The sequence below is a fragment of the Protopterus annectens genome, chromosome 4.part0 (genome assembly GCF_019279795.1).
Source record: "Protopterus annectens isolate FY-2018-M chromosome 4.part0, PAN1.0, whole genome shotgun sequence".
NCBI lineage: Eukaryota > Metazoa > Chordata > Ceratodontiformes > Protopteridae > Protopterus > Protopterus annectens.
In genome coordinates, this window is record NC_056733.1 from 1,147,240,780 (window position 1) to 1,147,253,083 (window position 12,304).

The window sequence follows — 12,304 nt, forward strand, 5'->3', positions numbered from 1 at the left end:
TTTCTTTCCTAAACCTGTTTGTGATAATGCCCAAGTTCAAAATGCTGTCACTTTACAACCTTTTACCTCTCCTTCTTCATTTAAGTTTCTTGGTAACACTAGATGTAAAATATCCTTATCGCATCCCTATTCCTCCAGACTTCAGGTGTTTCTTAAGGTTGTGTGTGTCCAGATCTCATTATCAGTTCTCTGCCTTACCTTTGGACTGCCCACTGCGCCGAGTGTGTTTGTTTTTGCTCCAGGTATAGCTCACTGCAGGCTACAGGCTGTCCACATTTTTTCCATATTTAGACATCTTGCTTGTCTTTGCAGAACCCTTTTCAGTGCATCAGGAATCTCTCACTCTCTTACACAAGCTGGGATTCCAAAGGAACATTCAAAACTCTTTTTTGACTCCTTCACACAGGATTTTGTTCCTGGGTTGTCAATTAGACACCTCAGTTCAAAGAGCTTTTCTTCTGCAGAAAAAACTAGATCTATTATAAGGTTTTCCACTAAGACTTCAGTCACTGTGAGTGGATACCTCAGGATTTTGGGTCTCATGTCATCTGTGATTCTAATGATAGCCTTGGGTAAGACTCCACATAATAAAGATACAATGTTACTGAAGTGTCTTTGGTCCCAGCACCACCACCCTTTGTCTTCTGAAATTCCAGTGCTGGGGTTTGTCAGAAGAGAAACCAATTAGCAGAGATAGCAAATTGCCCTAAATCCAGGTCTCATCTTCTCCCTCCCTACTCCAAAGCAGTCAGTCACCACAGACACTTTGGAGTTTACTTGGGGAGCAGTTTCCAAAGGGGTACAAGTGCAGGGTGTGTGGGACACCAAGGACAGACACAAGCACATAATTTAAAAAGAGGTGTTTGCCCGGATTAAGGCATTCAACTCTCTGAATCATCTTTGGTCTCCCATACCTCTTCAAGTTGTAACAGACCATACCACAGTCATGTGGTACATCAACAAGCAAGGGGAACCAGGTTGTATCTCCTTTGCTGACTAGCCATTTAGCTTGGGATATAGCTTTACAGCAAACACTCACTTTGCAAGCATCCTATATTCCATCAGAGGAAAACTGTGTGGCAGAAAAGTTGAGCGGGACAAGGACAGGTGGTCACAAATGGAAACCTGATCAGGGGATCTTCAAAATTTTGATACATCTGTGGAGAGTTCTTCAAACAGACCTATTTGTCTTCTTTCTAAAGAATCAGCTGGCAAAATTCTGCTCCAGGACTCGATGCAAGAAAGCCTGGAAGACTGATGACTTTTCTTTTCCTTGGACATGAATGTTCTTGTATGCTTTTCCACTCATATTCATTGCCCTTCTGAATGAATCACTCTCAGTATCATTGTGGTGACATCCTTCTGGCCCATGCAACAGTGGTTTGCCCTTAGAAATAGCCAGGGGCAAGTACCACAAGCTTCCACACAGAAGGGGACCTACTCACACACGATCAGTGGTGACCCCAGTCAACTTCAGCTGACTGCCTAGATGGTAGGGTCTTAATTCCCTTTAGGTACCTGTTTACTGAGGATGTGTAGCGGTAACTAATGGAGTCAAGAAAGCATGCTACTGAAAAATCATATATTAATAAAAGGTTTTCCAGTTGGTGCAGCATAAACAGCACCCATTCGCAGCTAGTGTTTCTGTGGTTTTGCAATGCTTGTGTGAGTTACTATTCATATGGCCTTTCTTGTCCTCTGTCAAGGTTCATTTATCAGTGATTTCAGTATGTCTGCCCATGGATCCTTCTCTTTCATTGTATTCTCATAGTTTTGAAAAGGGTTTTGGGTAAGTGGCCTCAAAGAAAACTGATGGCTCCTCACTGAGATCTTAATTTTGTGTTAGAGTAGCTAACACTTACTCCATTTGAACCAGCTACTCTGGCTGACTTGAGGCTCTAAACATGGAAAAAGGTTTAACTGATTACTCTGATCTCTGCAAGAAGGGTATCTGAGTCAAAAGCTCTTGTGGTGAGTCAACCTTCTCTCATTTTCTACACAGATAGGATTTCTTTGAGAACTAATTGTTTTTTTTATTTCTAAAGTGGTATTTGAGTTTTCTTTCAGCCAAACTGTCTTGCCAATTTCTTTCCTGAATCTAAAAATGTGGTAGCGAGGATACTCCATGTCTTGGATGTCCACAGACAACTCGGGTACAATCTTTGGATCAATTAATTTCTTGTGAAGGTAAGAAGGGATAACCTGTGTCAAAACAAACTATTTCCAAGTGGTTGTGTAAGGCTGTTATCTTTTGTTATACTCACTACAAGAAAACTATTCCACGCTGAGTTAAGGCCCACTGGAAACAGTTGAATTCAGGAAGTACTGTTGAAGCATCAACTTGGTCTTCTAGGTACCTTTACAAGGCATTACAAGGTTGTTTCATTCTCTAGGTGTAGATCAGGCTTTCCTAGGACCATACTCCAAGGGCTCCAGATCCCTTCCACTTTCACCTCCCAGCTGTAGAAAGCCAGGGTAATCTACCCACAGGGCTAAGGCTACTACAGCAGTGATCAATATGATGAACATAGTACAACTGTATAGATAAACTTATCATAACAGTACTTGTTTGAATGATCACTGCTGCAGTAGCCCCTCCACCCCACTTGTGTTTTTATGCCAGAATGTGGACAGTTATTTTTTGTTGTTCTTAGCATTGTCCTTTCAGGGTTCTGTCTCCCTCTGTCTGTTGGCATGGAAGCTTTGAGGGGCTTGGTGCCCAAACCTGTCTTTTTAGTCAACTCAGTTTGAGAAGACTTACGGTTTGGGCTCATAGAATGTGTCCTGTGGGTTTGAAAGCCGGCCAGCTGTTATATCCTTGGCAGGATGTAATCCTTATAACTAAGACTACTGCAGTGATCATTCAAACATCTATTATCATGGTAAAGTTACTTACACAATTGTATTTATTTGATCTAACTGGAGTCATATGTAATTGAGAGTTGAGACAGTTTTATTGAAAAGATTTAGATTAATATGTATTTACCAGTTGCTAGGAACTTATGATTTTTTTTGTTGTGTTCTGAGCAACATGGTCTGTCTTACTTTTTATTTGGTTTAAGTTTATATATTTATTGTGTTTTTATGTTTTATTTAGTTTAGTTTTTATGATTAGCTGGTTTTATGTGTGCCACAAATTCAGATTGCTTGTGTCTGTTTCTGGAAATGTTTTTGTTTTATTTGGGAATGGGATTAGGTCTGTATATGACCATGTTGTCTGCACATAGAAGTATTGGAAAGGAGGTGGGAGGTAAAAACAGTTTGTTAATAAAAATGGAGGAAAGTAGGAAGAATGAACTGTTCCCTAGGGTACTTTTCCAAAGAAGGGCAATGGGTTGAAAAAGAAGGATCCACTCATGGAGGAGCCTGTCTCAATTTATAGTGTCCTGCTGGTCAGAAAATGGCTACACCAAACTGATGTTTCATTTTGCCTATGCCTCTTGCAAGAAGGGCTCAGGAAATTTGATTGTTATTTATTAAATCGAAGGCTTTATAAAAATTGACAAGCATTGCTTTTGATATTTTACCTTTATATGTATTTTAAAGTATGTAATCAAAAGATGTGCATATAGCAGTCATTGTGTTCCCGTTTTTTCAAAAGCCATGTTGATGGGAGAAGAGAAGTCTGTATTATTTTACATAGATATAAAGTTGTTATTATTGTCATCACTGTTATTATTTATTATTTTTATTATAGTGCATAGATCACAATGATTATGTTCCAATATTCGGAAAGGGACAAATCAGTTAAGTGCTACTAACTATAGCATAAGACCTGATCTTGAATGTTAAGCACCCCTTGCTTAATTTGCTAAGGTCGGATCTTGCACAGTACTGACCAGCAAATGTCTGTGCTGCTAACAGGTCCCTGACTTACTCATATAAGCTTAGAAATTTTCTAGAATAACAGGAATTTTATTTGCCTGCACTTTCAGGGGGTCTGTATTCAGCTACATGAGTTCCCCCATGTAGAGAGTAACCTTTTCTTGACATTGTGCACATTTCCTTCATATTTCAGTCATGCATTCTGTAACATTGACTTTTGGCCAATTGTATTCTGTGTGTTGTAAATTAGGTAACTGACACTGCAATGTCATGTTCCCCACCCACCTCTTGTTTGGCAGTATTTTTTATTTATTGAGACAGGAAGTAGAATGCATGCTCACCCATCAGAATGTTAGTTAAGATTTGCTGGTCTTTAAGAGCAGATTCTGCTTGCCAGAGAACTGGTGGCAGCTTGGAAGGACTGAATGCCCAGTTAGTTGCTCTGTTTCATTGCAGTGAGGGATGAGTAAAATTCTTGGCAAAAGCATGATGCTGGAGAATAATTAAAAGTTTGAGTCTGCTGAACGCTGAGCGGTATAAGAAAGTAGTGGAAGTGGTATGTTATTTCCTTTACCTTCTTGTATGCCAAGCTTCCAGTTACTTGCATGAAAACTAGCTGTGGTAATCTGCATTAAATTTAATTACCCATCACACCACAAATCCAGCATGTAGCAACCAAAAACTAACAAACCTGAAAAAAAACCTGTGAGCAATACACCATGGAACCCAGTCAAGATATAAATTAATAGCACAAATACATTAAACACAATAAAGTTTGCACTCCTCTTCAAAGTATCAGACTTCATCAGACCCATCCCCTCTGTGTGCTGTGGGTTAGAGAATGGCTTGTAAACATACTCCCTTGTTGTTACCGCAGTTTGTTTCTGAATGCCTTCTTTCCATGTCTTTGTGTTTTGTTGTACATCCTCTTCCCTCAGTTAACCTTAAATAGGTTCATAGGTAGGTACTAGGCTATCTGCCTGAAGGCATTTATAAGCCTAGCCAGAATGTGTTGGCTTTTGCCGACCCCTTAGATTAGTTCCCTGTGCCTCTGTCCAGCAGAGCCACTGAAGTGATGGCAGTTGTGTTTTGTCTAAGAGGTCTTCTCTAAGTTGTTATATAACTGTCCTGTCTTCACTGGGGTAGCTTTATCATGCTGGTTAAGTAACAACATCAAAGACTCAAATGATGGCTCAGATAACATCAAAGGCTCCTGAGAATAAAAAAGTAATGCCTTTCGGCTTTTCCCAATTAGGGCTTACCATAGCAGAACTCTGGTCCGCTAATGATTGGCAGTGGATTTTTACGGTGCTGATTTGCCAGCCCGACGACCAACCTTCAAAGGAGGCACACCCATTCATGCTCGCACCTACCTGCATGTCTTTAACATCACTCGACTGTGGGGAGGACATGCAGACTCCACACAGAAGGCGGTCCAGCCGAGAATCGGATGGGAGAACCTCTTGCTGTGCAATAACCACTGCACCACCGCGGCTCTCAAGTGTGTCCAGGTATTAAAATGATTAAGCAGTCTTTAAAGAGCAGCAGAGATTAATCACTCATGCATTTTATACTACTATCGCTCCTTGCCAGGTTAGTTCATACTCCCTAAATTGCATAATAAGAACATGGGTGACTGTCTAGCAATCATTTTAAGATCTCACAGTAGTGCAGAAAGGAAGCTGTATGGTAATGTGTCAGAACCTGAATTAGTGAGTTGTTACTGCATTAACTTGCCTTTCTTGTTTATTTTCATTTATTCTGTTCAGCCTTGGCATCACATGACTACATACTAAAAATCGTTCCCACAGTATATGAAGATATGAATGGAAAGCAACGTTTTTCTTACCAGTATACTGTAGCTAATAAGGTGAGTCTATTCGTGAGTTTCTTTGTAATTCCATTGTCCTAAAGTAATAGTTTCTAGTAGGTAATGTGCGTAAGCTAGGCCTGCTAAGAGATTATATAATTATTTCACAAGAGAAGGAGAAAATCCTGATAGAAGGTGAATTTAAATTTGTATTGTATGGTGAAAGGTTAGCTTAATGAGATGAAGAGGGCTGCAGATGACCTAACATATAGTGATCTTATTTTTTGGTGCCTCCTGTAGCAGAATTAAGGTCTGGGACTTCACAATAAGCATTCTTTTTCAGCATTAGATTTCTTAACAGTTATAATTCATACCACCTGTGGCTGTGATCATGACAATCTCATTACTCACATTGCTATGTAAATTGGGCAACAATTGTGCATGTTCCTGTATTCTATCTTTACGGCTGACCAGAGCACCGAGTGATGGTTTATGTTGCCTTTTTCTGTAGTATATTCATATCAAACAGATCATTTCTCCCAAGTCTTTGTCTTCTTCCTCCCTTAAGCAAATGGTAAGTTAGTGTCAGTGTGTTTGTCTGACAATGCTGCAGTGTATAACATTTTTTAATTTGTTTTGTATAACTAAGAGAGCAATGTAACATCCTCTGGTGGTGTTGTGCAGATTTAACTCTGGTTAAGTTGTTTAGTCATAATTCATCCATGTACAACTTGTTTCACTGACTTTGAAGTATTATGCACTGGTGATGTAAACATGGATTGATCCCCCATTCTAAAACATAAGTAAATCTCTCTCTGTTTTATTCCAGTTGATATCCATAGAAGTACAAATTGGCAAGACATCTAAAAGACTGAGCATCTTAGAATGGATCTTGATATCCAGCACAAATCTTATAACCTCCAGTGCTGTCTTTGCTGATTTTCCAATTACCAGCCAGAATTTATTGTCTGAAATCATGCAAGCTAGCTAAACCACACAGGTACTGAGCAGTCTGTAGTTTCAAAAACATTGACATAAACCAGCTCAGAAACTTAATCCAGCTATTCAGACAGCTCCATTGCGGAGATGGATAAAGCTGTGACTCCAGCCCATGCAACCCAGTTTTGTTAGTGGCTTGGGCTTCTGAGGTGCGGGTATCTTGGAAGAGCAACATGCATACACTTGGGACACACTGAAGTGATTTAATTTTCCTTGTGTAAACCAGTGGAGCAGCCGTAAGTGCTTCATGATGGGGTCAGCAAGGTGTCCAGCTGTTGCCCATCACATGTCCCTGCCTTAAAGTGGTATTGGGCTTGCTTAAGTGCAAAGGGGGACTAGAACAAAATAGTTCATCAGTCCCACAGAGAGGCCAGGTATAGCCCAGGAGAGGCAAAGTCAGGTTCATTAGACCCAGTCGACAAAGAGACAAACTGAGTCCAGCTTGTAGTCAGCTGCAGAGAGACAAAATCGAGGTATAAAAATGTCTTAATCAGGCTAATAAGTTGAAGGCCTTTACTTTCCACAGTAGATAAATTATCAAATTATTTTTATTCTGCTGTAACTCTGATCTAAAGTATTGTAGCCCCACAATGATCCACTACATTTAGAAACTCACCATGTCCCTAGATGAGACCAGATTTAAAAACTAGAGATTAAACAAGAGTAAAATAAAGCCTGTTCCCAGTCTGAAAAAGGCCAGTCTAGGTACTTAAGATACAAGAGTTAAGTCTATGATGAAAGTCTGTGGAGAGGGTTATTTGGAAAACAAATCCATCCAATAATCCACCCAATGACTTTTGATATACAGTAAACAAAATTCTAAAACCAGGCACCTTAGCACCCAATCACTAGCCCCTAGAACCAATAAAAAAAGCATCAAAATATCTAAGAAATCATGTTGAGACAGATGTATGTACTTTATGCACTCACTTGTGATATCCCCACTCTGGGACAGTAATCAAGAAGTGTGAATCCTCACCACTGACACTGGAGAGGGACATTCACTTGGAACAAAAATGGATACAACCAGTATTTCCAGATGCAGCTGTCTGCATCAAGCACAGTTTCCCTTAAGAGCGCATAGGGAATACACTCATTATGGGGGGGGGGCTGATTTTCCCTCTCTATCTCCAGATCCCCAATAAGACTCCCCACTGGCACAGTTGTAGAATTGAGTTTTCAGCCGAGTGCCCAAGCCATGTTTTCCACCACTCTGTCTGTGAAACCAGTGCTTTGTGTCCCTGCTCCAAGCAGCTGACACACACACACTCTGAGATTACATTTTCATGCACACACAAATCTGGGAAAGGCGGACACAGATTTACTAGCTATGCCCCCTTCTGCCCAGACTGTAAGGTAGATGTTCAACGTGTTTCACTGTTGCAGTCATTACACTTGGGTTATCCTGCTGACAGGCTACCCGCAGTCGGCCTGAATTCCAAAGTCTAGGTCCGGCGTCGGTTGCTGTCGCCTCTTCCCTGACGTCAGTGCGCCAGGGGTATAAAAGATGCAGCCGACGCCATTTTCTTCAGTCTTTCATGCCGTGCGGTGCCCGAAGCAAAAGCAGTTCGCAAGTGCCGGTCGGCCGACTCCTGAGATTTTCGAATTTGAATTTCAGATCCGAAGTCTTCAATAAGGCTAAGTACCCCATTGGGGAAACTTTTTCTTGCTCCAGACCGATGTCAGTAAAAGTTAACAATTGTATTTCTTGTGGGAAGCAAATACCTCATAAGGATTTTCATACTTATTGTATTCCTTGCCTAGGCCCTGACCACAACGTTGCTAGTTGTCAGTTTTGTGCTAGATTCAACCAACGCACTATTAAGCGTCGGTTCGATTTTGCTTTACATTATTTTGGCCGAAGGTTTAACTATATAATGCCATCGGAACAACCGATGACCGGAGTTCATAAAAAGCGCAAAGACAAAGAAAAGGACAGGCATCCGAGGTCCAAAACCGACGACGAAGCCTCTTCTAGGCCAGTCATCGGTTCGCCGGTTCTCAGTGAGGCGCTTTCTCAGCCCCTGACGCCCATTACCTCAGAGCCACAGGCCGCTGACGACTCCCACATGGAGCCAGCTAGGCCTCTGGATACTCGAGGTATTGGACACTCAGAAACTATTCCCTCAGATGGGTCCAGAGCCACTGAGCAAGCATCGGCTTCTGAGGGTGTTTTCTGACCTACACAGTTATATGTAAAGCCTTCTTCAGCTTCCAAAGCAAAGACTAAAGCAGTTCTAAAGACAAAGAAACAAGTACAGCATTCTCCTGGACAGACTTCCAAGCCTAAAAAATAGATGCTCAAAATGGCCAAAGACCTAATTACCTTGATCAGGGGTTCCCATTCCCCCTCCTGACAAGAGGCCTAGGCAAGAGACAGAATATGAATCTTCAGATCAGGTTTCCATTTCCTCTGACTCCTCTTCTGAACAGGAATACTCTCTTCCTCCTTATGAGGATTCTGATGCTGAAGAATCTATCCCTTCAGCCTCTCCGACTGAGGATTATTCTTTTGGGGAAACCCTGCATACCATGAGGGAGCACTTCCACTGGGAGAGCCAAGACTACTCAGAATCTAAGAAAAGGCTTAGATATTTTCTTTTATTACCTCAACACAGGCCTCTGGCTATTCCTCCTGTGTTAGACATTGTAGATGATGTATTTTCAGAGTCCAGCCTTTCTCCTGACTCTTTACCCCCTGCCCCTGTTAAACCAGGGTTCCAGATTCACATAAATTTCTTTATAAAAACCCTGCTGTTGACCCAGAAACTATTTCTCAGGGTCCCAAAGGGGTCAAGGTTTCTACTGCAAAAAACCGTATCCCCTCTGATAGGGATTCAAGGGCGCTAGACAGATGGTGAAAAAAGGTTTACACTTCTGCTACTTTGGCTGTGAGGGCTTTAAATTGTCAATTTCATATGCTTAAATATCAGCAATACTTAATGTCACTGCTAAAACAGAAAATGTTATCAAATTCTGATTGTGCAGAAAATAAGGAAATGCAGGATTTATTGCATGCAACTGAACAAGTGGATATTCTGGAGGCCTCTTGCAGGGCTGCAGTCACGGGTTCTGTCATTAGGAACAGAATCTGCCTGATCATGTTAAAGCGAAATTATTAGATGCTCCATTACAGCATGATACTTTATTTGGTGTTAAAGCAGAGGAGGTGTTGAAGAAAATGGAGGACAAAGTGAAATCTATGCAAACAGTAAAGGATTTCTTACAGGTACAGCCACCCAGATTTAGCAGGAACTGGCCTACAAAGAATTGGTCCTTTCCAGTGTCAGGCAGGCCACAAAGAGGCAGATACAGATGCCCCAGTGGCAGATCCCAGCTCCAGGGCTCATACAGGCCTAAACAGTGGGACGCTTCTACCTCCAAAAGCGGAGAAGACTAACCACAGCCATACAGGAAACAGTCCCAATGACTTTCCTCTGCCAACACCAAGCACTTATCTTTTGGCAGCTCCCTTAGGGGGAAAACTAGCACTTTTTTCTCAAAATTGGCGCATGATCACCCAGGACAAATGGGTCTTGAATATAGTGTCCCAGGGCTACAGGTTCCACTTTCACACCCTGCCAAGGGCAAACGGTATGCCAGACCTGCCACACAATCAATGGGCAGAGGCACAAAAACAAGTTTCATCCCTCATGGACATGAGGGCCATTCAGCAAGTACCACAGCAAGAGCAGGGACAAGGATTTTACTCAAGACTTTTCTTGGTACCCAGAAAGGACAAAGCCTGGAGACCAATACTGGATCTGTCTATTCTAAATACATTTCTGGACGTCCAAAAATTCAAAATGTTGACTCTGCATCAGCTTCTGCCCATGCTGGGCAAGAAGGCTTGGCTTGTAACTTTGGACCTAAAAGAGGCATACCTGCATATCCCAATCAGACAATCTTGCAGAAGATACCTCAGATTCATAGCTGGCTCAATGCACTACCAATTCTCTGCACTGCCCTTTGGCTTATCTACTGCGCCCAGGGACTTCACAAAATGCCTGGCACCAGTAATTGCATTTTGCAGACAGAGGAATTCAAATATATCCTTACTTGGACGATTGCCTTATTCAAGCAGGGAACAAGGACATTCTACTAAAGCATCTGGCGTTTGTAAAAAGATTATTAATTTGCCTAGGGTACACAGTAAACGAAAATAAATCAAAACTATTACCCTCTCAAGAGATAATATTCCTGGGTGCAAGCTTAAATACAACTGCCCAGATGGCTTATCTCACGCCAGACAAACAAAGGCAACTGACTTCTTACTTCCAAATGTTGGCAACAAAGACCCAGTTATCTGCAAGAAAAATTCTGCAGGCTTTGGGCTTCATGGCATCCTGCATTCTGCTAATTCCATATGCCAGACTGCATATGAGGAAATTACAATGGTATCTAAAAAGTGTTTGGACTCAACATTGTCACAGTCTGGAAGCATTAATTACCCTCATTCCTTGCCTGCAGCAAGAGTTTCGATGGTGGGCACAGGCCTGTCACCACAACAAGGGACAGCCATTCACCCTTCCCACAGCCAGGCAGTCAATAACAACAGATGCATCAGATTATGCCTGGGGGGCCCACATGGCAGGAAAATGTATTCAGGGCACATGGCCCACAAGCCAAATGCATCTTCATATCAATCAAAAAGAGATGCTAGCTGTTCAAAATGCCCTGACAGCTTTCAAGGATCTACTTCATCCAGGACAACTACTGATAAGGATGGACAATACTACAGTCATGTGGTACATAAACAAGCAGGGAGGCACACATTCCTACCCCCTCTGCAGACAAGCCATGACTTTGTGGGACACAGCATTGACTTATCAAGTACACCTGCAAGCACAATTCCTGCCAGGAAAGAAAAATACTCTGGCAGACGAACTAAGCAGAAACCTCACGGATCCCCATGAGTGGAAACTGGATCCACAAGTAACAAAGAAATGGGGATGCCCAGACATAGATCTATTTGCCTCCCCTCACAACTGCCAACTACAGAGATTCTGCACAAGGACTTATCACAAGCAAGCATGGAAAGTGGATGCTCTATCATTCAGCTGGAAAACCCTAACAGTATATGCCTTTCCTCCTCTGCCTCTCCTCCCCAAGGTACTCCTAAAGGTCAGACAAGAGAAGTCAAAAATAATTCTGATTTCTCCAGACTGGCCCCGCCAGCACTGGATAACCAATCCTAAAGAGCTTGTCCCAAGGCCCAGCCTGGAAATTGCCTCTGATTCCTCACTTACTGACCCAACGAAACAATCAGATCCTGCACAGCCAACTCAGAACCCTAAATCTGGCAGCATGGCGGATAATGTAGCCGTTCAGAACACACCTCTCTCTAAAGCAGTAATGGATGTTATTTTGGAGGCCAGGAGGCCCAGTACCAGAAAATCTTATGCAGAAAAATGGAAAAGATTATGTGCTTGGAACCAGGCACAAGGAATTGACACGTTTGTACCAAATATTCCTCAGATTTTACAATACCTAACTGAGATGCTGGACAAAGGCCTATCCTTTTCATCAATTAAAATCCATGCCTCTGCCATTTCAGCTCATTACAATATGGAACCACCTATTTTTTCACATCCGTTGCTAAGGCAGTACCTCAGAGGGGCCAAAAACATAAGACCCCCCAAGGAGAGCACGGATACCTGCATGGGACCT

At 42.1% G+C, this 12,304-nt stretch overlaps 1 protein-coding gene across 1 annotated transcript in view; it reads left to right on the forward strand.

Moving 5' to 3' along the window:
* The window catches only part of ERGIC1 (endoplasmic reticulum-golgi intermediate compartment 1), an 864,031-nt gene that overhangs the window by 742,998 nt on the left and 108,729 nt on the right, over positions 1 to 12,304 (forward strand). The window contains exon 10 of the mRNA XM_044069870.1: positions 5,595 to 5,695. Within this exon, the coding sequence (XP_043925805.1) occupies positions 5,595 to 5,695 (101 nt within the window). The remainder of the gene's footprint in view (positions 1 to 5,594; positions 5,696 to 12,304) is intronic.